Raw genomic sequence first — 27,990 nt, forward strand, 5'->3', positions numbered from 1 at the left:
TCACACTTTTCTTGTAGATCTTTTGCTTTGTGTAGTGGGTGGAAATGTAACAGCATGGAGGCATGTCACTTTAGCTACAGCACTTTTTTCTTTTAACTGAGAAATGTCCAAGGATTTAAAGAGGGATTTCTTAACGTTACAAAATGGGTACATACTTTGACTTTGTACACCTTGTACATTCCAACAACAATGTGCAAATGATTTTCAGCAGAAGGTAGACCTTCAAAATAAAAGTTGCTTGTCACTTTTGAAGAGAAAAACATTTACAACCTGTTTTTCAACACGTCCTATATGCATTCCTCATGTTCATACTTAACATTAAGAGACCCCCCCCCCCCCCCCCCCCCTCTTCATATGCTTCCAATGTAATGACTGGAACTTCTTACAAATAGTTACAAAACGTGGTTTTATTTTGTATACAATAACCGGACGTTTAATACGTAATTATTCAGTTAAGTTTGACTTTGGGCGCACTCGTTTAAAGTTGCCCCGAGCCCTCCCACCCACGTGACGTGTGGGAATAAAGGAGGACATAAAGAAAGTGCTTCACTTTCGATAATAATGCAAAGTATAGCAGATGGGAAGTCTTTTTTCAGGCTAGGCACCATTAATTCCATGATAGTGTGTTAATTAATTCAATTAGGTTACTTTCACAGAAGGAGTCACTAAAAATGAAAATGGTCACATAACTGGAGGACTTCAGGATATGTTTAGTCCACATGGATCACAATTTACTTCTCTTTGTTAGGTGGGAATTACTATCAGCTATGAATTCACTTTACACTATATAGCACAAAGCATTTTCCATAGTGAATATTGTGTGCTCTCTGTAATAATACAATATATTAGTACATGTGTCATGTATATGTATAAGTCGTACATAGTAGTACGTGTTGTTTTTTTTACTAAAGTATTTTTGTTCAAAATGTACAATTAAAATAACTCTACTGTAGGCTATATGTTAAAACATAATTTAAAAAATGTTTTATTTGTAGGCTATTACCGCCATTGAAACTTAATGTATAGGCTTGATTTAAAACCAAAATCATTTCTGTTTCTATTGTTACAGAAAACATCTTGGGTTTGAAGTGTACACTGGATATTTCCAAGGTCTTTTTGTGTAATCACAATATTTATTAAATTAATTTGGCTTTTTGTCGTGGTGCAAATCCTTGCCACTTGTCCCACCTCAAGAACTCCGCCCAGCCGCCACGTCAAAGACCGGCAGCTAGTGCACAATCGAGCGCACCCTGTAATCACACTGACTGACTGTCGGTGAATGAGATAAACAAAGAGCCGGTGACTTTTCAGGAAAACAGACAACGCTCCTCAAGCTCCACAGAAACATGGAAACTGGTAAGTTGAGTGCCACTTTCTCTTGTTTCTGGCCCGGTGGTTTGTGTCGCCAGCAGCCGGAGCGCAGTCCGTATTTGACAGCCAGAGGATGACAGCTGAGGGAGCTAACAGGCTAAGTTAGCATTCATTGCGTTAGCATGCCAGCCTTGCTAGCATGGCTTTACCATCGTTTACTCAACTAGCTTCGTCAGTTCATGCCGATACATTGTCGGAAAAGTACCGACATCTAAACTGGAGACAAAGACATCTAACACACCTTAAATCGTTAGTTAAAAACTGGTGTCAGCTTCGGAAGCCGGAGATGTTAGCTTGTGTAGCTAGCCAGTCAAGAATTGCAGTTGGAAATACCAGAAGCTGTCAAAGTATTTTAAGTGGTAGCGAATCATTTTAAGTTTGGTTTTCGTTGGGAAGGAGGCGAACAAAGAAAAGTTTCGCTTGTACCACAGCTATAAATTCCAACAATGATTGAAGCTGTAAGTTAACCTTTAGCCGTCAGTCAGTTGAGTTTGATTGTTTCGATTTTCCTCACTAACCACATATGTCAGGACTTTCTTTGGTAGGCAAAGGTCATATCATCGACCTGTAGTTAACTCTTCTTTTAGAGCCATTAATCTTCCATTTTTTTTAACTATGAGTTTAAATAGGGACTCTAATATTATCATCATATTGTCATCTTTGGACTATGATTTTGTCAGCTACTGTGGATGTCTACTTCTACTACTAGCCTCTACTGTTTGCCTTCATGCCAACTGCAGTTCAAACCTTTGCACATAGACCAGAGATGGGCATCATAAAGTGCTTAGCTGATATACAGCCAGTTGTATAACCACTGATGTGTAAATGTGCAAGTCACTCTGGCTGCCTGTGTTGGCCCCTCTCCATAGAATATCACTGTGTTGTATGTCCTCAGCGTTCATGCCTCCACTTGTTGAATAACAGCCAAACTAACTCACTTACTCACCAATAGACTTTTCAAAATCTGTTCTTCAACACATGCATCTCTTAAATTCTGCTGTGAGTTTGAAGTTGTTACAAGTGCTCTATTACTGATTGTTAGATAATCTCTCCCTTCTTTATCTGTCCATACTCATCAGCGTCAAATATATAGCGATTATATATAGCTGTGTTACGCCACTAGCAAAACAGTGTTATGACATGAGACCCCATGCTGGCCTGCTCTCGAAATATTCTCTGCCTTGGGCCTGCTTCTGCTTATTTTCTGATAATATGAGCATGACAAGTAATGAAGTTTGACACTGTCCTAATCTGCGGTGGTCAGTGCATTCGTGCCGATGGAAAATAACAGAATGCAGCTGAGAGAGGGGGGTCAACTCTAGGCAGCATGCATGACTAGGCAATGTCCCTCTCAATGTTTAATTGCTCTGCACTATTACACTCTCAAAGTGTGTGTGCACCCGTCTATCCCTATTACACCCAGGACTAGACATGCTTTTCACTGCGTCCATCTCACAGATGGAGCCAGATGATGGATAGCAGTGAGCTCTGAGCAGCCCATTGCTCCCTAAGGCCAACCTAAAGAGCTAGAAAGCATTCTAGATTACTTCCTTGTTTGTCTTTGTCTTTTATTGTTGCCCTATGCCTACTGCCCAAGTATGTTTTGCTCAATATCCTGAATAGACTATTCTCGCATGGAAGGTGGAAAAAGCAATGCACAAGACAGTTGTAGTATTCAATAAGTAATGTGCTGATAGTTTGTGACTATTGATCTGGTATTTTCCAGGCATTATTGTGACATCTGAGTGCGTAAGTGCTCATAAATCAGATCTTAAGAGGGAAGTGTGTATGCCTAAAGTGCACCGATGAGTCATAGGAATTTGGGAATTAGGACAGTAGGAAATTCCTCCTCATAGTTAGTCGGCTTTCCCACTATCTAGCTGTGAAAGTCTTCCTGTTACAAGGTAACTTTATTAGCGCTTGTCTTCCCACCTTAATTACTTTAACATTCTTTCTGTCTTTTTTTCTTCCCTTGCTTCTCTTCCTCCCCCTTCTTGCACCTCCAGGTCTGAGTCAGGAGAAGGTAGCCACCTTCCTTAAGCGGCTGCGGGCTGAGCCACGCTACCTGTTGGCCCAGAATGTGTCCACCTGCATTGACCCTTTGGAGGTGTGTCTGCATCGGCAGACTGTCCAGGATACTGTGCATATCTTCCAGCACTCTATCCCCACAGAGGGCAAGCCCATCACCAACCAGAAAAACTCAGGTAGGACATAATGTAGTATATTTATGATCATAAGTGTACCTTTTACAATAAAAATAAATGCGTTCGTACGTAGTGTATGTCCTAGCGCTTGGGTCATCACACACAGATATTTCAGTCTGTACATTTGCATATTAGTCCTCATTTAAATGGTAGAGACCACAAACACATGTTATTTAGCACACATTGGTATAGTAAGTGAATGTTTTTCTGATAGCTCAGAATTGACATATAGACATTTTCACACGCCTTAGCCGTACAGTAATGAATGGATTATTGCAGAAGTGTGAATGCCAGAGGATACAGGAGGGAAGATGTGGCACAGGGTACTGTGCAAGTCTGAGTCTGTTTATTTATCTCAAGTAATATCGTTGGCGCGATATTCAACGTTATCGTATATTTTTATCATCGTGCACCCCGAACTGTATTTGCATGAAGTTCCCTTGCATTAGATTATTCAAATGATGTGCTGACGATACTTGACATGTTTTAAGTCGGCTGTTGACTATATTGACTCTGTTCAGCTGGAGTCGCTCACAATGTGTTGGTGGATCTACTGAAGGCTACAACAGTTAGTCTTGTCTAACGGTCCATGCAGAGCACGTTACACAGCAGAACATCATTTTTCATTTAGTTCAACATGATATGAAATAAACTTACAGAGACGCAAAACCTTCTTCAGATAGATACATCCTGACTCCTACGTCCATCTAGCAAGCTTTAGAGGTCGTCCACATCACACAGTGACTTAAACCATCCTCTCTTTGAGTCATTAGATCTTCTCACCTCAGGTCAGAGGTACCGGGTTCCCAACGCATCGTGCAAGAGATTAACATTTTGATTTGTTCCCAGTGAAATAAACATTCTTAATTTGCACAAAAGCTAAATGTGTCCATGCACCTATGCACTTTCTGCTCACACTTAGGACCTTATCCAACCCTACAAAAATACATATTTTTAAAGATTGTTCTTCTGTTTTGCGTTTTCTGTTGTTGTTTTTTGTGCTCTGCTGCATGTCGAATTTCCTCTAGTGGGACAATAAAGAAGAACTGAGAACAATAATTATTAAACAACCAAATCAGACTCGTCTTCAAAGCGTCTCAGGTACAGCCCTGTTGTTCAGTGAAGTAATCTAATGAGCCTTTAAGGTTTAGAAGTTATTAGTGAATATATAAAGGTGCCTGTGTGTTTGTCACTCGTAGAGCACAAGCAGCGTTACTGATGCCCGCATGTTACTCTGAAGTCCTCACTGACCTGCGTATTTCTGTCTGTCTTTTCCTTTTCTCTATTACTAGGGAGATGTTGGATCTTCTCATGCCTCAACGTCATGCGACTTCCCTTCATGAAGAAGTTTAACATAGAGGAGTTTGAGTTTAGTCAGTCGTACCTCTTTTTCTGGGACAAGGTGAGCATAGAAGCACACACATCTGTTCTCTGTTCCTCAGTGTAGTTGTTCACTCTCTATGGGCTGAGAGATAAATGTATTGGATGTGTTGCCACAGTAGATTTATTGTTGCACTCACTATTTACTTTAGTAAACGTTTGCATATTGTGTATGTGTGTGGAAGGTGTGATTGCTGTCGTGTTGTTGGAGGTGTTTCTTATGTTTTAATTTTCTATTTTTGCTTTTTAACTTATTACTGTTCAATGATTTTGTTGTTTTGCAGTCATGACACCGTGTGTGTGTGTGTGTGTGTGTGTGTGTGTGTGCACATGTGCATAGGTCCACTATGATTTTATATCGTACTAAATGTTTTTATCGCTCTCTTTCTCTTGATGACCTTGTGTCTTTTTCTCCCACATGTTTAGACAGTGGGTTGTTCCATAACCTTTCTGTATTACAAGTGCCGGCCGAAGGGACCGACACTGAATCTGATATTAATTCCAAACAAGGAAACAGTAAATGTACAGCTCTAAGAATATCCTGCCCCCCTCTCAGTGCGTAGATTCTTAAATTACGTCAGATGTGTAGGGTTCACTCTTCATGCGCACATCATTCAGGCCTGAACATTGAAAGGACACAATGCCTTCCTTTGAAAGCTGTGTTGATAATGTTCTTTTACAAAGTATATATCTAATAATTATGCCTAAATGAAGTTTACACATAACGAGATGATTTATGCCATTTATTCCATCCGCAGCCCCTCGCAGTTTCTCTGTTCAGTCACCATGTTTCTCTGTTGTGCTCGTGTTTCTCTACAGGTCGAGCGTTGCTACTACTTCCTCCAGGCCTGTGTGGAGACGGCACAGAGGAAGGAGCCGGTAGACGGACGCCTGGTCCAGTTCCTGCTCTCCAATCCAACCAATGACGGCGGACAGTGGGACATGCTGGTCAACCTCATTGGTTAGTTCTGATCATGACACATACCGGAAAACTTTAACCAAAAGTCAAGCCCTAATTAAAGGCAGAGTCCTTTTTACTTGCCAGGTGTGGCTACACGTTTTGATGAATAAACGCAGGTCTCAATTAGACACGGGGTCATTTTTATCAATATGATCGGTTAGATTCTTCACAATTCAATCAGATTTACCAGCATGTTAAACAAGTGGTGACTCCCCACCGTTGAAGCCGTCATGACGTCTGAATATGTGTGTGTTCCTCGATTACTTATAATTCTTTAGTCCGTAAGGGTCCACTGATTAAAATAATTAAAACTTTAACTGACGCAAACAATATTTTCTCGTCTTCCTGCACCATGTTGTTGGGTTTTCGTTACCTTGCCGGCTACAAAATAAAAGTGTCAGGTTTTCAGCCCTTTAAGAATAAAGTAATGTGTTGTGTCAGTATGTTCATATATGTCCCTTTCCCAAGTATGGGTATGAGTTCAGTCACTGAAGTTCATGTTGAATGACTATTTGTGCAATAGCATAGGTTATTAGTTATTAGGAAAATAAACTGTTCTTACATTAAATATGTAAATCTTCTGTTTGCAGCATAAGTTATTTGACTGGCTTAAGAATACTGTTTTAAACGTTGTTTTATACTGTCCTGTCTTCAGGAAAGTATGGCGTCATTCCAAAGAAGTGCTTTCCAGAGTCACACAGCTCAGAGGCTTCACGCAGAATGAACGACATCCTTAACCATAAGGTGCGTTTACACATTTCCTTCTGTCCACACTAATGGAGCTGACGCTGTGAGGCCGTGCTGACCGTTGTGTTTGTCTCACTCTGTGTTACAGCTGAGAGAATACTGCCTAAGACTGAGGAACATGGTGGCCAGTGACGCTACTAAAGCTGAACTGGCTGATGCCTTGGACACCATGATAGAGGAGGTGAGACTGAACAAATACTACTGTTTCCTGTAGAATATATTATATCGGCCTTTCCACCTCAGGCAATCAAGAACCTTTTAAGTTTTTAAGGAACTAGGGAACACAACCTGTGTTCTGACCCGAGGAACTAGGGACAACATGTTGTTCCTCCAGCACAGTTTCAGTTCTTGTTACAACGGTATGAGATCTTCACAGTACGGTAACCGTCTCAGAAAATATCAGGGTTCGGAGGTTTCGCACTATTGTTATTATTATTAGTACTAGTAGCTGTCGGAGCTCCGTGATGGGGGATGCAAAGTGGCCCTCTGGCAGTGAGGACACACTTGTTGTGGCCCTCCCTGTCCCTGCCTTAGATAGACAAATGAAAACGGTATGATAACCGGTCTCGCGTTACAACCCTAGTTGCAGATGCCAAAAATAGTTCCTGCTCAGGGTGCAGCTATTTCCGAAGGTTCAGCCACTCTCAGGGAAGAGTTTGCAGGACTGAATGTCGCTGATTGATCAAACACAGACCATGCGGAGGCTATAACTGCGGACAGCTTCATTCACAAAATGAGGAAGGCTAGGGTGATTTAGGATATCGTAATATTGTCTCCCCAAGAAAGGTTTATTATGTTATCATTACGTCAGTGGCAAAGAATTGTCTTAAAGTGACAATAATATTGTTTAATGATATCTAATATTTCTGGGACAATGTACAGTCCAAGTTATTGCGACAGACCTGAAATTAATAAAAATAAATAAAATGGCCGCTGAGTGTATATAAATGGCACACAACCTTTGTAACATTGTCCCATTTTTACCAGAAGAGGGGGCTGTCAAATAAAACATAACCGAGAGCAGCAAAGTCCGGCCGGTTTGAAGAGAAGTTTGCATTGAATCAGTTGAGTTAGGGTTAATCTTGGGATAAGGTTTGGATGACAGGTTCAGGTTAAAACTGTTACTAAATTTAAACAGATGCAACAGTTAGTAATGTAGCGATGCTTTGTTCTGATCTCATCGCTAAGTGTCTTTACACCATACAAACAGGAGGGGTACGTTTAAGCAGTTTTCTTTATAACTAAAAAGCTTCAACGATGACTTTATTTGAAAAGTGTCATTTTATAATACCGACATCATTGATGATTAAATATGTGACCCAATACAAGGTGACACTAGTGCGTAGACATGCCAGCAACTTGGCTTTGAACTGACGTGCAGTACAGGGAGCAATTATTCTTGTATATAGTTGCAACTGTTTGTTCCTGTTCACTGCGGCTCCATTTACTGTATTGCTTCCAAGGCCTAAAAACAATCAAGTCAGCTTTTCCCATAACAGGACATGCAAAACACATAGTATGATTTAATGTACCTTAATGGGAATGTGTGTGTTTTAATAAGCGCACGTCTGTTCAGGACCACAAAGTGTGTAAGAGCAACAAATAAAACGTCCCACTGCCCCAGATGTCTCAGAGTTGAAGATAGAGATCTTGTTTATGGAACCGTCTATCAAAGAGCACTGTGATGCTGGACAGTGAAGATAAGTTCACCTCCTGAACAAAAACAAAAGTCAATCTCTTTCACCCCGTGGCAAATGTAACCCGTGTTATTCCGCCCATCTGCCCATGCGTGCACTGAAATGCCGTCATGCGCCTACGGTGTGTGTTTTTGTGGTTCGCACAGATTACACTGTGTCGGTGTGTAGCCATAATGGGCTTCATTTACGCTTCCTGTGTGTGAGTCTATGAGTGGCCCGTCAGTCAATCAGCCTCCCATTGAGACGATTGCACACAGAACAGGGGTCTGGTTATGCAGCCTTTGTTGTCAGCTGTTTGGTTGCATTGTGCTGCTGGCTGGTTGCTTGTTTAAACAGTCGCCTGTATCTCACAGCGCCTCTGTGGATGCCCAGCCATGACCACACACACACACACACACACACACACACACACACACAGACTTGTACGTACACACACACACACATGAACATATGTTGTGCAACAGTAAATACTGCTCCCACTGCACTGCACGACAGGGTGGGGGGGCAGAGGGTTGTCGGTGTGTTTGTTTGTCCACCTGGAAGTGGTTTGTTTTGCGAAACACCACTCTATCACGGCCGCTGGTGATGGAGGATTCGGTCATGTCAGAAGAACGGCTGACCTAAAGCGAGCCGAGCTGTTCAAGGATATTGTCGCAAGTACATTTCATATGCATCATTCTAAAAACCCACCTTGGTGCAAAAGGTTTGACCTATAACATTTTTTATAATACATACATACATATCCCAATTATTGAAATCATGAATTAATGAATTTGACCTTTTCATGCATGACCTCAGTAGAAGGTTATAGAGTCAAATTATGATACCGTATATGAATTGGCATGTTTTATATTTAATTTTCAAAAGGAAGATCTATTTGGATCTCATACATAAGATTATACCCTATATTATACATCTACTAATCGTTGCACAAAAGGTTTGTCGGGTTTTCTCTATTTAATAATGTACTAAAAATATATTCGGCTGAATATCAACATGTGTTCTCCAATATATCTGGTAAATATGTGGATGATGTGCACAGGTGTCAATTTCATCACAGTTGCACCAATTTAAACTGACTCCACTTAGGACAGTGTGGGGGACATTACTATTATTCTTGTGATATTTGTAAAAATATGTTGTTAATAGTTTGTCTATAGTTTGAGTAAAATTGTCCTGCTCACAGGTTACAGAATCCCCAAAGTTAGTCTAAGAAAAAGTCCCATAACCCCATCTGGTCTTGATGCAGCAATGTCCAATAGGAGACAATAACAGTAACCTTATCTCCTGAGCAAGTGACTCCACATGTGATCCTGAACCCAAGGGTAAACTATTCTGTGCTACTGGATGATAAATAATTCCCAAGACTGACTGTAATCTGTGGTCTGAAACCATCCACACAACATGTTGTTAGTTCTGGTGTGGAGTTTGATTTGCCTCGAGTTTCAACAGCACTGGTGGTGAACAGCTGACATGGTAGCTCTGTAAATTAGGAAGGATGTGATGAACTTGAGGTGACATCTTAATACACTAAGCAGACCTGATGATGGTGTCAGCTGTTGCATATGTGGGTATCTCAGCCTCTGTGTGTGTGTGTGTGTGTGTGTGTGTGTGTGTGTGTGTGTGTGTGTGTGTGTGTGTGTGTGTGTGTGTGTGTGTGTGTGTGTGTGTGTGTGTGTGTGTGTGTGTGCTTACGTAGTGGGTTTTCTGTGAATCTTATGTTTGGGAAACTTGTGTTTCCTCTACATATTTACCTGCATTTGCATCTATGTGTGCACATGTGTTTCTCGGGATCAAAGTGGCGTGTCAGTCCTACTTTAGTGTGTGTGGAGGTGACGCTGTCCAACCCCCCCTATGTTGCGGCTGTGATTGTGCACTGGTCTTCATCACGCAAGCCCCTTACACACTCCCATGACAGGCAACCGGGGTCAACGTCTCTGCTTCCACTTACTGTGCCCAGGGTGCGCTTGATTTAAATGGATCCCATTGCGTGTCAAGAGTCAATTCTTTTTGTTAACACTGGTCAGGCTCATTGCACATCACATCTACCTAAATACCTCTACAATAGCAGCTTAACCCTTTTTAAGCAGCACCCACACTAAGAGCGAGCAAACTAATGTCATGCAACGTTAGTCTTTATTGAGACTGTTGGGATGACAGTATCCATACGCTGCATTATTGAGGATTAGTTTAAGTTTCAAAGCCAGTCTTTCTCTTTCATGCTGTATCTGGTGTGTGTCCCTGCTCCTCAACTCTCACTTACATAGACAAGTAGGCAACACACACACACACACTCACACATGTAACTGTACATGAACGTACAGTCACCAGTACACACACAGATGGTATCCCTCACACCACAACTGTAGCCCTTCCATGCTCCATTGCGTCATGGAATCAGAAACACCATGTGCAGCTCTGGTTTTGGCTCTGAATGCACAGAGAGTGATTCCTAAGACAAGTCTAATTTACGAGACAGGCATCAGATCACAGAGGAACTTTCTAGCTGCAGTTAAGAGGGTCAGCGCTGCCGGCTATTGACTCAGTTGATTTGTTGTTCGATGTGGGTGGGTTGCTGCGGATTTGTCATTGTTAGGGGCTGCAACGATACTTTTGCCAGTTGAGAGTTGTCCACTCGCATTTCTTGCATTTCTTTGCACCATTGTTAGAATTCAACACTGATCACATGTGTTGCATGTTTACAAAACATGGAGGTTTAATCAAAACCTTGCTCATTTTTATCCAAACTGTTTGCATGGTGTCATTTGCTTACACTCACAAGTCCAGCTTCTAGACAATAGTTAGAAATGTACCTCAGTGTAGCAATGAGGCGCATGCTCTGCCTCAATTTTGCAGTAACTGGCTGAGAACCTGAGAACCCTAAGTGTGTTAATTTAATGCTCTTTTAATTAGTTAATTATTACATTTATATGCTAAATGTACTAAATACAAGTGGCATTTAATCCACTTCAATTCAAAGACGGATCAGCTGAAAGCCATTATTTGTCAGTCAGTCAGTGACGAGTGCACGTGTTGCTGCACTGGACCAAGAAGTCTTACACTTTTCACTGCCAGTTCTCTGGCCATCTAAATGTAAGTTGTGCAGTTTAGGCAGGTGCATCTGAATTAAAATGCCTTTAATTCTAAATCAAACACATTAACACACTTTTCCTGTGAGAAGATGATGTCGATTAGGTTTTAGTTAGATTTTTTGTCAAAAGTCGTTCCAAATTCATAGCATCATATTTGCTCACTTTTCTGTTCCGCACAAGCAAAGTGCTGTTGAGAGCTTTGAGAATGTATTTGCACTGTGTCTAAAGTCTGACAAGTACAGAAGGCAATGTTTGTACTATGTCAATGCGGAGGGAAGGCTGAAATCTTGAAGACTGGAGTGCCTTGCTCAAGGTTTACCCACATGTCCACATGTATTGTAGTGTGTTGCCATTGGCTTGGTCTGCTTACTGTATGTGTTAGGCTCACTCCTAACCCAGGTGATTTGTTTGTTTGGGTAGCGTAAAACAAATAAACATGCAGAAGGATGCCAGCCGGTCAACACTGGAGCACAGATGCTATCAAACATTAGCTGCGGTTAGCCACAATAGCGTGCATTCAGGCAGCGTATTGTTTATAGCGAGACACGCAAACTGGATCTGAGACTGACCTGAGCTGGACCTTCTTCAGGAGACTGATGAGATGAAGAGAAAGCTTCCCGTTAACAAGCTCTTAGAACGGCTGGTTCCTGAAACCTGCTAACAATTAGAGTATTGTGTTAATGTTTACAATGTTAAGATATGAACGAGACGGTCGTTTGAAGTTACAGTCCAAACATGAGTCGAGTTTATGAGTAACGTCGGTTGTCGACCATAAAATACGACCATATACATGATACAGTTGCTGACTTGAAAGCATGCTCCGTATTATTGCCGTTATTTAGTTTTTTGAACACTTCCGGTGCTTTGTGAAAGGAGTTATTGTTGTGTCAGCTCAATCATATCTGCCATTAAGCGACGGGTAAAAATTAATCCTGCTTCAATGTCACAGTGGCTGTTTATTCTTTATTAGTCAGGTCAAGTCAATTTAAATGTTTTAACAGAAGTTGTCTCTTGACACTTTTCATAAAGAGCAGGTTTAGACGGTGCTCTTAAATGTACAGAGACGCGACACGTGTCAGGGAATCGGAAAGAGAAATTGTAAAGTGAGTGGAAAAGTTTAGTTACCAGGGAGAGCATCGATATTCTTGGAAGAAATGGACAAAAAAGGAGGTATGAAGAGAAAAGGACAGGGGTTAATGGAGATGTGCCGAGGGCATCTGGTCAAACACAGGCCAGACAAGGAGATGGACACCTTGGCATGTCGTCTTTCCCGCATGGCAGTCTAAACAAAGTAGCTGAATTAGAAGGAAAATGGGCGGATCAGGAGTTGAACAGATGCCTTTGTTGACTCTGTGCATGTGTGTATTTTTGTGTGCGTCTGTACTTTTGACTTTACGCATTTCTTTGATGACGAGGGGGCAATGTTTGTTTGTGTAAGCCAGGCCTGAATTTATGCATTTTTGTGTGTTTGTCTCTGTGCGAGAATGTGCCTGGGTATGTTTGGGCTGAGAATAGTGGGCTCAGTGGGCTCAGTGTCTACTAACCAGAGAGCAAGAATGTCATCTTTATGTAGGGGCATTTAATATGTGTTGACTAAGCATGGGAAACTGCTGCCATGGCTGCTGTATTTCTCCAGGCCGAGCCAATAATAATCCCCCAGTCGGCTCTATATTCAGCTAGACAGAAGTTGAATTTATCAGCAGTAGAAGTCAATAAAAAAGTGTGTTAAATTTGTCCTTTGTGACTTTGTCCATAGTCGAAGAACTGAGTGTTATGTATCACCATTCATCCACACAATTGGAACAATACTCGCCACAGTACACACTGTTATCTACCACCAACAATGGACTGCGTCGCATCCTAATTTCTCAGCCGCTTTTTAATCGTGTTTGATAGGAAAAGCATGTGATCGAGAGAGGGGAGCACAAGATGGGAGAGGTAAAGAGCAAAAGGGCGAAATTCCTGAGATAACAATATCAGAGGTTAGAAGGGCCAGATTGACAGACGGCCCAGTGCAAACAACCCGATTTAGCCCACAGGAACTCTGTCTGAACTTCAGCGCCGCAGGAAGACACACATGAAGGGAGGGGGAAAGACTGTGCAAATGGAGGGATATAAAAAAGACGTAGAGGAGGGAATCACTGTATGGAGGAAAAAGAGATGAGAGTTTGGGGGAAATTTGAGAGAGGCCCAGGCACTGATGGATGAGTGTATGCACGGGTTGGAGGGGGTTAGATGAACACACATTAAATGTATGAGCTGGAAATGAGATCTATAAACATCTCCAACAACCTCCCTGTAGGCAAGGAAACACATGTGTCCCTGCTCAGGTTGACTTATGGTGGTTCTCTTTTACTACAGCTGACGGGCAGGAGTCGCCTCTGGGTTTGTTAAAACAGAGATCCTGTTTGTTCACTCTGAAATGTGTTTTCTGAGTTTTCGATGTAATGATTGATGTTAAAGATCCCCTCCACTCAAACATGTGTTTTTCTTATGTTTATGTCCCCTAACATGTCTGACCTGGACTATACTGACATGTATCTGTGCACAGTGCGTCACCAGAGAGGTGGGGAGATGTCTGTGCACTGAGATTCAAACGGTCCCCGGGAATATCTAGATTAGATACGTCAGCAGATAATTGTTGGTCTAATATGCAAACGCATATCGACAGGGAAAAACATCGGCAAAGAAACCTCCAACCTCCAGCGCAGAGCGGACTTCAGTACAGAGAGCGAGTGTTTGCATTAGTTGAGTGAAAGATTTGACGGCTAATATGGTCGAGTGCAGTGTTTTGGATGTAAACTGAACCCTGAAGAAGCCCCACTAATTATGATTATGATTATGTGTCCTCCACTGGCAGTTACAAGCTAACAAGCTAGCAAACAACATGAAAAAATAAAAGATGCTAACTAGACTTACCATTCTGATATCTGTGCTAGTCGGCGATTTTGATGCACAACATTCAGACCTGTCAGTCTGAATCACTCCGATGTTTTCCTTTTAGCTGACACTCAACACTCTGGAGTCGCTCTGCTCAAACTAGCAGCGGTGGTTGGTGAGTGGGGCGAGACCAGAGAATCAGTGAGGGACAAAGAGTAGATGCGCTTCCACCTCCTTACTTTTTAATGTTGGAAACCCATGTTTTAAAGCGTGTCTATGCGGCAGACTTTTTATTAGTTTAACGCAGATTTGGATTGGTAAAGAATTTAATGTTCCAACTGTGTGCTGTGCAGGTGTTCCGGGTGGTCAGCGTTTGTCTAGGCAGCCCTCCTGAGACCATCTGTTGGGAGTACAGGGACAAGGACAAGAACTTCCACCGCATGGGACCCCTCACCCCCCAGGAGTTCTACACGGAGCACGTCAAACCTCTATACAACATTCAGGACAAAGTATGTGACCCATTAATCAGATAGGTCTGCTGCTTCTGACTCCCTATGGGAAGTTGTACTGTTTCTGAGCTTGGATGTTAACTCTCTCCCCTCAGATCTGCCTTGTGAACGACCCTCGACCCCAGAACCCTTATGGGAAGCTGTACACTGTTGAGTTCCTAGGTAACATGGTTGGTGGCCGCAGCACTCTGTACAACAACCAGGCCATCCAGCTGCTTAAAAAGGCTGCGGCTGATTCCATCAAGGAGGGAGAGGTAGGTAACGGGCGTAACTGTAGACACGTATATAGTCTACATATGAGGATGTCTGAATGTGTGAACTTCATAAATCTGAAAATGGTTGATGTTTTTCCTCTTAGGCCGTGTGGTTTGGTTGTGACGTCGGGAAACATTTCCACGGCAAGCTGGGCATTAATGACATGAATGTGTGAGTATAATGCATCATGTGGAAGTTATTTTATTTACACGTTTGTCCCAGATATTACAAGCAATATGTTTAGTATTACTAACATGGCTTTAGTTTCTTAATTTGACAAATGTAGGGAGAGGAATGCAGTAAGATGCCTTAGAGGTGATACGCTATACCGGTGTCGACGGTAAACTTGATATTTAAACAAGGAAATATTGATGTCATGTTAATAACACGCATTTGATAATATGGTGTAAATAATCCAGCGCCTCTTAAATCATTTCTGATTTCTCCCTCCTAAAATGGCCCAAACGCACACACTAGAGACAAATTGCACAATAAGCAAAGTTAAAGTAAATTTAACTAATATTTATTTCATATTCTATAGATGAATTATTTTGGTCACGATTATTGTGTGTTTTCTGGGCAATTAGTTGTCGATTTATAATACTTTTGAGGAGAATGCAACAATAAAATACAACGACATCCTACACAGGGTTCACATGACAGGAGCAGAGCTCATCTGCCTTCCTGAGGTGTGAGTCTCTCCACAGGGGAAAGGTTGCTTATCTTTGCCCTTCAGGTGTAGCGCCAGGGTTACATTTGCCCTCTAAACCAAACCAGCATGGTGCCCAATGTCTGGTACCATCTCTGCTGAAGCGCATCTTTCAGACAGATCTTTACTTGTGCCATAGATAGACTATAATTGGAATGAAGCGTGGGTTTAATGGAGCTTCATTTCTACAGTCATGTTTATGAAAGGAATGAAAAGATGAGCCGTCTTTTAGCCCGAGTGGAATCCCAAGGTCATCACACCTTCTCCCCTGCCCCGATGAAAAAAAGATATATTAGGATTAATGGGATACGATATGAACAATAACCTATGAAGCTATCAAAACATTGCCTTTTGTCTCGAAATGATCAGTATGTAGGTCAAACTCTTTTTTGTTTCGTTTCAGGTTCAACCATGAGCTCGTGTTTGGAGTTTCAGTAAAGAACCTCTCTAAAACAGAGCGACTGATATATGGAGACTCTCTCATGACCCACGCTATGATCCTCACTTCTGTCACAGACAAGGTACGCTCACAAAACACACAGCACAGGTGGATGACTCTTCAGTATACTCACACAAACACACAGCACAGGTGGATGACTCTTCAGTATACTCACACAAACACACAACACAGGTGGATGACTCTTTAGTATACTCACGCAAACACACGGCACAGGTGGATGACTCTTTAGTATACTCACACAAACACACGGCACAGGTGGATGACTCTTCAGTATACTCACACAAACACACAGCACAGGTGGATGACTCTTTAGTATACTCACGCAAACACACGGCACAGGTGGATGACTCTTTAGTATACTCACGCAAACACACAACACAGGTGGATGACTCTTTAGTATACTCACACAAACACACAACACAGGTGGATGACTCTTTAGTATACTCGCACAAACACACGGCACAGGTGGATGACTCTTTAGTGCGCTCACACAAACACACAGCACAGGTGGATGACTCTTCAGTATACTCACGCAAACACACGGCACAGGTGGATGACTCTTTAGTATACTCACGCAAACACACAACACAGGTGGATGACTCTTTAGTATACTCACACAAACACACGGCACTGGTGGATGACTCTTCAGTATACTCACACAAACACACGGCACAGGTGGATGACTTTTTAGTATACTCACACAAACACACAACACAGGTGGATGACTCTTTAGTATACTCACGCAAACACACAACACAGGTGGATGACTCTTTAGTATACTCACACAAACACACGGCACTGGTGGATGACTCTTCAGTATACTCACACAAACACACGGCACTGGTGGATGACTCTTTAGTATACTCACACAAACACACGGCACTGGTGGATGACTCTTCAGTATACTCACACAAACACACGGCACAGGTGGATGACTCTTTAGTATACTCACACAAACACACGGCACAGGTGGATGACTCTTTAGTATACTCACACAAACACACGGCACAGGTGGATGACTCTTTAGTATACTCACACAAACACACAGCACAGGTGGCTGACTCTTTAGTATACTCACACAAACACACAGCACAGGTGGATGACTCTTCAGTATACTCACACAAACACACAGCACAGGTGGATGACTCTTTAGTATACTCACGCAAACACACAGCACAGGTGGCTGACTCTTTAGTACGCTCACGCAAACACACGGAACGTATACAAGCAGACGGACAGGAATACACACATTTCCCAGGGTTTATTGCATCAAAGCCTCGCTACGTGTTTACGCTGCTTTAATCGGCTGCAGTTTTTCATAGTGATGTCAATTTCCCCCTTGTAAGTAACCCCAGCTGTTAGGACACTTTCTTTCCTCCAGTCACAGCTTCTCACTCTTATCTCCCCATCGTGTTCTCTCTTTCTCTCTCTCTCAGGATGGGAAAGAAGGCTTTGAGAAGTGGAGGGTGGAAAACTCCTGGGGCGATGACCGTGGGAACAAAGGTAAGTTGAGAGACATATAACGCCATTATTACACGATTCCCACTTTCAGTCCTGTTCTTTAGGGTCATTTTCTTTTCTTTAGATTTGACCTGTAATAAATCACCAGCAAAATGTGTTTTAACCTGATTGCTGTCGAGTGAGAGAGAAGTAGTCGGCTTAAAACATAAAACAGTTGTTTTCACCTGGATCTGGTCCCTAAATCATATTCATGCTTTGGCAACAAAGTCCTCCTGCCTCCCCATCTCTCCTTCACATCTTTCTCACACCGCAGTGTCTCGCGATAAATCATCATCTTCCTGTTTGTGTCTATTGAAATTAAAAACAGGATTACACTGAGAGGTTCCCATGTGTTGCTGCTTTATGAACTTGTAATTGGCTGTGTCCTGTTTCATAAAGACTCAGACACACACACACACACACACACAGCACACACAGGCACACACACAGGCACAGCGGCTCTTATTGTGTTCTTGAGCTCAATGCCACTGGGTCAAGTTGCATAAATGTAGTTACAGAATGAGGCAATCCTTAAAGACAGAAAGTAGCGAAAGTATCTTTGCATAATATTTGGTCTCGGTGCCGACTCACAGGGCTACTACTGTAGCCGGTGAGCTGACCCAAATGAACTTATTATCGGTAAATGTCTCCGTTTTATGTTCGACCAGCCTTTAACCTTTAGAGTTGAGTATAACTCCATGGACACACCACTGACTTAAGACTTTTTGTTTTGTTAACTGGGAACTTTTGACCCGGGTTCTTTAGTGGTCAGCTAACTGAGTTGTTTTTTGTTTGTTTTTTAAACCAAAAATGAATTCAACACACTAAGTCAGTCCGGGGCTAGCTACCAGTAAGTCATTTTGATCCTTCAGAGGAAAATGTCGTCATTAAGTAAGTAAGGTTGGTTTGTCATTACGCAACAGGCCCCACAACACAGCAGGTAGTCCACTTCACTGTCCCAGACTTTACTGTCTGCTGTTGTTATTCCCTCTGTTTCTCATCTTCCTCTGACCCTCTCTGCCTCTCTTCTCCATCTCTGGGCTCCACATTCCACTGCAAATTATAGGAGAGTATTTCAGGTCAGTCATGCATCATCTGGCAACACACACATACAGTGATGCATATATACACACACAGGGACGCACACATACTCACAATATTTGCTTGAACCCACAAAACCGTAGTGACTGTTGGGAAAACATGTGAAAACCCCCTCAGTCAAATCAAATGTATTTCACGCATATCTCATTCCATAAACACCAGCGGATAGGGAGGGCCGGGGCCCCCAGCTCGTCCGCAGACAAATTAATAAAGTTTTGGAGAACAAGAGTTTGAGAAGTGGAGTTCACATGGGAATCCGGGGGAATTGTTTGTTTGACATAAGCTGAGGGGAAAGAGGTACAAGTGGAGAAAACATTAAATTGGAAGAAGAGTGGTGATAGCCATAGAGCGGAGGGACAGAGGGGAGTGTGTTTTTCTAAGATTTCTAAAGGCTTAACATCTCCCTTCAGGCCTTTTCATATTCTTCCTCACCCCAAAGGAGTCTCTCACGAGAGGTTTCCCTTTCCTTCGTGTTTGAGCTCTCGCACAGCTTCAAATGTTCGGTAACATGCGCAAGTATTTAAATTATTCATCTGAAATGAAAGCCTAAAAAGGTCTTTAATTGTCATAAATAGGATTTTATAGGTCTTTAAAATGAATGCTCTGCTGTTGTTTTAGCAGCAAATAATCAAGAGGCTCGTCAACATTCATTTAGTTTTTGCTCAGCTGAAGAACGAAGAATTTGCTCGAGGACATCGACCAGCTTTATATTTTATATTTAGCTAGATTTAGACTTTCATATATTACTATTGTTTTGTTTAAACGTGTATAAATTCATGTACTTAAAGTAATTCTAGGACCTATTGTCATTCATACTAATGTTACTTCATGCCAGTATGACTTCCAAATACAAATGGTTATTACATTTCATTCTATAAAAAGATTGAACTTGTTTAAATCTGCAGAAGCCCTGATTAACCCGAGGTTGACTTCTTAACAGTTGTCACCAGTTTTCTTTGAGCTCTGAACAAGAAACTGTTTTTCTTCGAACACGCTTCTGTTGTTATGTAAATACAGGAATATGACGTTCATGTGGATGGAAGGATCATAACAGATTCTTGGGAAGAGAAGCGTCATTAGCGTTTCAGTATGCTTCTCATCCTTTGCCATTATTTTGCACCCAAACCACAGACGTATCTGTCCCCTCAACTCATGTAAAGGACCTCATTTCATTTCCCATGAAATGAGAAATGTCTTTTCTGTGGTCTGACCACAACTCTGCGGGTGTACTGTTCCCCGTCTATTCCTATTCTATTCCCTAATGCTGAAATACCCCACTCTCCTCTGTGCTGTCAAGTGTCAAAATCATTTTACAGATGCATCTTGTGTCCAGCCCCAACGTTTCATGTGGACGCACATCACACTAAGTCGTAAAACCACTTCTTTTTTATTTGACTTTTATGTTCTTGTGTTTCTGTATTTAGCTTTGCTTTTATTTAGCCCATTTAAATGAAATGGGTTGTGATGAGACGTTGTACAAACCTTCATGGTGCCGAGACAACATCTCCTAATGACTGAATGAACTAAGATGGCAAACATGATAAAAATGAAACCTACATTACATCAGCGTGTTCACATAGTTGTTGTGAACATGTTAGCATGCTGATGTTAGCATTTATGTTAGGGTACACTGGACATCCTTTCCTTCGGTAAAGGATGTCCAGTGTACCCTGTGCTGAAGCATTGAGGCACCTTTAACATAGACTTCCATCGGCTCTCATCACGGCTGCCACTTTGACACTTGGAGGTCATCTCACCTCCCTAAGCAAAAAAGACTATTCCACCACAACCAGGCATTCAGCGGTTTAATTCACTATTCACTTTGTTTTTGATACGTCGTCGCTGCTTCAATTTGGAAAGCAAGATGGCTGCTCCACATTCTTCTAGCTTACAGTACATGTGTCTGTTCTGAGACAGGTCAGTCGGCCTCTCCCTAAAGACAAATAAGGACACCCAACATTCACACACGCCACCATGCCACCCAACACGCGGGTTCCAGGAAGCTCACATCAACACACGCACACGGATACCACAGTGAGAACCAGGCAACGTGCCATCTACGATTTGCGTACTTGGAAGAACACATATACACAACACACACCCAGACACGCCATCCCCAATACATTGTTTTGAACTGCGGCACGTTCTTGCGGTTACCCTGACGTCTTCGATAAGTCAACTTGACAGTAGGAGGGATGCTCTTGTTTGCTCAACTTTGAACACGTGAGGAGGGGAACAGAAGAGATCAGCAGAGCGAGAGAGATAGGTGGCATTAGAGGAACAGAATAACAAAATAACTTCAAGTTATTTTAATTCACTCTAGTTCTCATCCAGCTTCCCGTATGTGTCGCTTCCGCAAAACTTTAAGTCTTTGTTATCTAAGCAGAAAACACACACACACACACACACACACAGGCATCTTTTTCATTTTAATTAATCATTTCAGCATGGGGCTACATCCTCTTCCAAAAAAAGAGATTAGGTTATCCCAACATGTCTTCTGTCAGTGGAAGTTCAAGGTTGGCTTCTATAAGCACCCCAGATTCTGCCACGTCGACATTGTCTGGCTGCACAGACGCACACACACACACACACACTGAGGGAGACATTGTTTGGTTTTATCAGGGTGGGCGTGCAGAGGTGACAGCAGGAGTGTTGAATGCATTCTGCACTGCAGGGTGGGGGGGAGCGTGAACTATGAGGGTCCTCCACCCTTCTGCCCAATGAAACAATAGTTTAGTGATAAGAGCACTTACGAGAAATGTGCGTGCATAGGCGAAGTATGTTTGACCGTTCTGTTGAACTGTTTTTAGCAGCACTCCCTACTCCTCCCCGTCCAGTGAAAGAGAAGGGACTGTAATCGGCTTAATTGGTGACATGATGTGTTCGTGTATTCTCTCTTAAAGAATGCGTCTTGATTGGGGCTTTCTTCGAACTGACAGATTGACTTTGGCCTTTTTCCTGAAATCCTGCTATTTTAGCAAAGACGTGTTGAAAGGCGGGACGGGACCACTCTCACTTTTAGAGCATCTGAGATGAGGAATCTTTCTGCACAGGACTCTGTTCACATTTGGAGGAGCGCCACTCTTTTTTTTATTTATTTTTTTGTACTGTGTAAAACTTTGTAACAAAGAGACATTCATGGTTTTGTTTATTAGACTGACAGGTTTAATTATCGTGTTGATAATAAGCTGCAAACGGGTCCAAATCTGTTCTAACATTTGTTTTCTTTATCAAACTTCTGCGTGATTCAGTCACAAACTGGTTCAAAGTGTGTGACGAGAAGTGGAGACGAGCCAACACCCAATAATGTTTCATTTCATTTGGCTTGTTGGCTGTTCACAACAGTAAGCACTGTGTGTCGATGTCAGCAGCATTGGTTGTGTAAAAGTGTACGGATGAAGGACAAATGAATGTATAAGGTCTTATTTTTAACTTTCTTCCCATAACAAATTTAATACGCAGATCTGACAGAGATCTGGCATAAAGCCATGCAAGACCGTGACACGTAGTATACTTCTGTGAACTCACACTTAAGGTCATACGTACACTGTACTTACTGTCATTTGGTTGATTCCTGTATCTTGTAGTTGCACCTGGATGTATACATACCTGGTACATGTCTAATTATGCATATGTGTCACTTTAGATCAGTCGGATGAGGTTCCCATCACCGCATGTGTAGCGTATTTAGAAGATGGAACCACCAGATTGTGATGCGTACAGTTTGTCCTGAATTGAATTGATTTCCTAGTTTAGTTTTATTCCCAGTTCTACGCTTGACTGCCGTCATTTCTGGTTAACCAAAATCTGATTGGTTGTCTTCCCTGTCCGTCTCCATAGGTTACCTGATCATGACGGACGATTGGTTCTCCGAATATGTGTACGAGGTGGTGGTAGACAAGAAGTTCCTCTCCGCCGAGGTCCTGGAAGTGATGCAACAGGAGCCAATTGTACTTCCTGCTTGGGATCCAATGGGAGCCCTGGCATAACTACGTAAATCCAGGTTCTAGCCCCAACCTCTGGTCTATTTGACTCCGCCCTATTCCGCAGCTGTTTTTATCTATCCAATATTTCCCCCACACCTTCTTCCGAAACAGCCTGTTCTTCTAGACAAAATAATAAAGATTTTGTTTTCTTTTTTTACTGGACTGCCTGTGTCTTTTGTCTGTCTTTACTTCTGTGTAGGGTTACACTTCCACACCGTGTTCTTGTTCTTTATGTGAAGCACTGAAGCGGGGCCTGGACATTTACAAGGTGAAGTGGGTTTGTTGTGTCTTAAACACTCTTCTCAACACGAGTCAGCTTCACTAACCTTTAAGAGTGTAACTGCGATCTGAGCTGTGGACGTACAGTAGGTTATATACTGACATGTACGATAGGAGACACTCAAACCCTGCTTCTTAATTTCACTTCTACTCCTCTGTGGTCCAGAGTTTTGGAATTAGATTGAAGATCATGTTTATCACTGGTGCGTGCGTCTCTTTCACCTCTTGGACACGAGAACAACAGCAGTGATTTACTGTTCTTGAAATAACAGAATTTCCAATAACACACAATCTCCCCATAACTTCCTCTCTCTGCAAACAACACAATATAATCCAGAAACGTAGCATAGGTGTGCATGTGTAGAGTACGTGCATGCACCGTATATGTATTTGTTTTCATACCTTCTTCTTGTATCCCCCCCCCCCCCCTGATTGGATATCTAAGAATGTTAAAAGCAGGAAAGGGTCATAATTCAACAATACATTTCTACACAGAGCAGTGCACTTCCTGCACAGAAACTGTAATTATGTCGGTGACGTTCCAACTGTTCCTGCTTTAAAACATTCCTGTCAAGGTAAGGACGACCTCTGCTCTCCCACGACTTGGTCTGCCAGCTGAGTTATTGCCGTTCACACTCTGCAGCGTCGATGTTGAGAGCAAGAAGCGCACATTCACCACCGCTGGCTATAAATTAGATGGGGAGACCTGGGACATGACGGCATTTATTGTGAATTGGGGGGGATTTAAGTTGTAATCTAAAGATGGAGAGGCCGTATGTTATCCTAAATCCTAAAAACATGGAAACTACTCTATTAACTCCTATGTCCTCATCAACCTGCATTGTTGTTTAACTTCTCCCCTCAGTACCCCCCTCAGTACCCCCTCTGCCTCTGCGCCTTGCACTCTATTTCCTTTGCCTTTATCTGCAGCTTAGCTTGTCTTTTTTATTTACTACTTTCTGCCAGTTGTCCTCCATCCATCCCTGTTTGTTGGAACACAAACTGCGAAGATGTTGGACGTGATTTATAGTAAATAAGAAGGAGTTGTGAAAAGTATACTTGCTACAGAAGCTAGATAGATGGTGTTGTGAGATGTAAGTGTTAATTGATAGCGTTCCCAACTATGTCTTTCCTAGAAGTCTTTCCTCAGAGGAATGGTATTTTATTTTATCTGGATTTGATTTAGAGGAGCGAGTGCACTGTAAATATTAGCTGGCAAAAAAAAGAGGAAATGGGAGCTGATTTCATATTCTAGTATTTCACCTTTTTGTCTTTGTGGAGTTACGTAAAGTCTCTGTCGTGTGGGTCAAAATGTGTCCAGCCTCAATCCTCCAAAAGTAATGAATCACCTCAGTTTACCTGGTTAAAAGCTCAGAATGAGAAGAAACTATGAACATGTGTTGTGGGCCTCGAGGCCAAACGTCAGGGTCGAGTGATTTCTCTTGTTTATGCAGAATATTTAAGTATTTATGTTTAAGGTTGAGTAATTCCTTGTGACACTTTCTCTCCTGCAAATCTTTTAGTTTATATTGTCAATGCTTACTATCTGTTTTATAAGAGTCTTTAATAAGCATGAAATATATCAGTAACATCAAACGTATTATTATAGTTATAAAGTATTTTCTATTAGTTCTGCAGTTTGACCTGTAGCTGAAACTCAGTGCTCATTACATTTCATTTAGCTGACTCCTTTTGTCCAAAGCAACTTACAATAAGTGCAAACAATCATGAGGATACAACAAGGATCTTGTAAGTACATTAGCTTCAAATACCAACATGTGACTCCTGCTGCTGATTTAAAGCGAGCCCGTCCTGCTGCTCGTATTTCAAAGTTAAAGCATCCTATGGCAAAGCTTGATGAAGACTTTTATTGTGAAGCATCTACAGAACACGCATTGTGCTTGTCACTATAATGTCAGGACACTGTTCTCTATTAATATCTGTGAACAGTAAATCTTTGTTGATATTTGGACATGAAAAGGAATTTGTGCTTGTAAAAGATCAGTGAGCAGGTCACCAGTATAACAAACATCCTGGTATTCATGGAGGCGATGTTTAAACAGCCTACACAGCGGTCCTCACGTGTCTTTCTCTGAGGCAGAAGAAGCTTATTGTGGATGTGTTTTCAGGTAGACCATTGTATGCAGGACACAGCAGGATATTGAACTTCTGAACCCGTTCACCGTGGCTTATGAGTCCTGACGTCAAAAATGAGTCTTCTGATAGTTTCCATGTTTGTGTCAGACCGGAGGAATTAGCCCAGAGTTAAACCATCCAGGACTGTTCATCACACACCTGGTCTCATTATTCTCTTCCATCGTTTTTTCTCTTTCTTCCCCTTTTCATTTGTGTGTGTGTGTGTGTGTGTGTGTGTGTGTGTGTGTGTGTGTGTGTGTGTGTGTGTGTGTGTGTGGATTTGTGTGTTTTGCAATGAGGATTAACCTAGTACTTCAGCTGATGCTGATTGGAATGACGTTCAACACTCACACAGGCTGGCTTTTACCAAGAAGGTTAGACTGGACGCTGTGTGTGTGTGTGTGTGTGTGTGTGTGTGTGTGTGTTTGGGTGCGACAGAAGGAAAGAGGACGCACTGATTATAATTTACTGTCAACATGAGGGTGACCGTGTAGTCTGCCTTAACCCAGACTGCCCTCTTTTATATCTCTTCAATCTCTCTCTATGTACACACACACACACACACACACACACACACACACACACACACACACACACACACACACACACGTACACGCACACAATGAAGGCTAAGTAGACTGACGGTACTACCTGGCATGGTGCCTTTTGGCCCAGTAGGTTGCGAGTGGCTGTAAATGGGTTAGTTAGACCATGACACAGAGAGTCTGGGACTCATATAATGTCTCTCACACACTTCATAATGTAAATCTCTCACCTCATTGGTTTTCTACATTTTGTAACATAATTTATGTGCCTGAGTTCCCCTCTTATTCCTCTTTGGTCCTCTTATAAATATGCATCAAGGAGTCTTGGATTAGGAGCTGGGATCCTTTTCTAAAGCTCAGTGTGTGTGTTCGGGTGAGAGCATATGTGTGAGTGGGTGCACGCATGCTTGAGTGTGTGTGTTTGCGTCTTAAGCCAGGGAGAGCAGAATACGGCCTGCTGTAAGCCCAGGCATGTGTGATTTGTGTGATTGGGTTTAGATTGCGTTGATAGGCGACTTGTTGGACACTAGATGACCAGACGCTCCGTGGACAACACAAGCTGTCATGCTAAAAGCATCAAGGTAAGGTGAGAGCTGTGTTTTCTTTTCTGTGTGAGATTTTTAATTGATGAATTAATAACATTTCATGTGTATTATTTCCATAGGTGTTCAAAAAACTGATTTTAATCTGAGATTTTGGGAACAAATTAGAAACTTTCAGATTCTTTCAATTTAATTAGGGATATTTTATGTTTTAATGTTGCAAAGAGCGTGCTCTGGCGTACGCTCTATTCCCCTAAACGGGGTAAAGAGGTTTAAATCAAGCAAGTCGAAATTTGGAATGTGTGTTCAAATATGCACAGATATGATCTCAAATCCAAATTCTTGTTGTTTTACACTGTGACTAAAGGAAAGCTGTAGTTACTCTTAGTATTAAATGAAAGAAAGAATATGTCCTCTATAGCAGGATACTTGAACGTTTGTTTTATCTACGATAAGGACATCATATAACCGCTTTCTGTTTGACACTATCGATCCATCCACTGTATATCTGTCTGTGTTCATGTTGGCTAACACTCGAAATAGAATTGTGTGTGGTTGTAACTTTTTAAATGCTATTTTTATACAAGTGTTTCACAAGTCAGCCCCCACTGTTCACTCGGTGCACAAAGCGGGAGCTTAAAGTCTTTCACTTTTCATGAAATCCCAAAATAATGAACACAACGCAAGTTATAACCCTCAACCGCCCACAGGTTATGCCTCTGACTCTTTTTGAATGAAAGCTCTGTATTCTGTATCCTCTCAGAAATCTATCGGGGAAAGTAAATACTTCCAGAATATTTACAGTACATATGCTCTAATAATAATTTCTCAAATAATTAAGGAGGTTAAAGTGGCGTGGAGAATATCTTTCCAACGCACCTGGCTTTATGCTATAACCATTAGCGTCATTTCAAAATCATCGGACACCAAAGAGCAATAACGTGTTTCCTCATGATGTATGTTTCTCATCGTCGCTGTTAGTTCTGTCTGAAGACGTGTCATGTCACATTGCCAGCTTTGCTTTTTGAGAACTGTGATGTCTTGTGCAAATAAATGCTCCAGCGTTTGACAACCGAGCTTCAGTGCTGGAGGAAGTACTCGGATCAAAGTAATACTTTAATATAAAACATACACAAAGTAAAAGTACTCATTATGCACCTATTTAAGAATAATATGATATTACTGAATTATTTATGTTTTGATGTGTTTATCACTTTAACGCTGCTGCTGCTAAAGTAGAGCTCATTTTAATTATTTTATATAATGCTGCGTAGCTAATCTATAATAATGCATCATATTTGATTATTCTGTATTAATCTAAATCTGCAAAGTTATTTATACATAAAATATTTGCCTCTAGCATACAATGGAAATTGTATTCCATCCAAGTACTTCAAAACTGTACTTGAGTAAATGTACTTAGTTACATTCCACCACTGCTTATGTGACTCCACAGTATTATGTAATGCTTTCTGTACTTGCACTTCATGCTTGTAGTATTTGAACCCTCAGATCAGCAACCACCTGCCCTGTAATCTGTTCTTGGATACCATCTAGTTAGTCTTTATTTGTAGTGGCTGCACGTCACTATAGTGAAGGATGCTGGTCCATCCAAGGCAGAGTTCATGTCATA

General features: G+C 41.8%; 1 protein-coding gene across 2 annotated transcripts; it reads left to right on the forward strand.

Moving 5' to 3' along the window:
• The first annotated feature begins 588 nt into the window (after positions 1–588).
• Positions 589–23,017, forward strand: blmh (bleomycin hydrolase). 2 transcript variants are annotated; one of them, XM_029447219.1, is made up of 13 exons: positions 589–748; positions 1,195–1,356; positions 3,378–3,575; positions 4,868–4,977; positions 5,775–5,916; positions 6,572–6,660; positions 6,752–6,844; positions 14,686–14,841; positions 14,937–15,095; positions 15,200–15,267; positions 16,209–16,326; positions 17,702–17,768; positions 22,710–22,858. In XM_029447219.1, exons 2-13 carry the CDS (start codon positions 1,347–1,349, stop codon positions 22,856–22,858), a joined length of 1,359 nt encoding a protein of 452 aa, XP_029303079.1. In that variant the 5' UTR covers positions 589–748; positions 1,195–1,346. The 2 variants fall into 2 exon arrangements, with proteins under 2 accessions (XP_029303079.1, XP_029303080.1); XM_029447220.1 differs by lacking the exon at positions 589–748 and having other exon boundaries at positions 1,347–1,356; positions 22,710–23,017.
• Positions 23,018–27,990: the final 4,973 nt, after the last annotated feature.

Source organism: Cottoperca gobio, chromosome 13 (genome assembly GCF_900634415.1).
Source record: "Cottoperca gobio chromosome 13, fCotGob3.1, whole genome shotgun sequence".
In the NCBI taxonomy this organism is placed as follows: domain Eukaryota; kingdom Metazoa; phylum Chordata; class Actinopteri; order Perciformes; family Bovichtidae; genus Cottoperca; species Cottoperca gobio.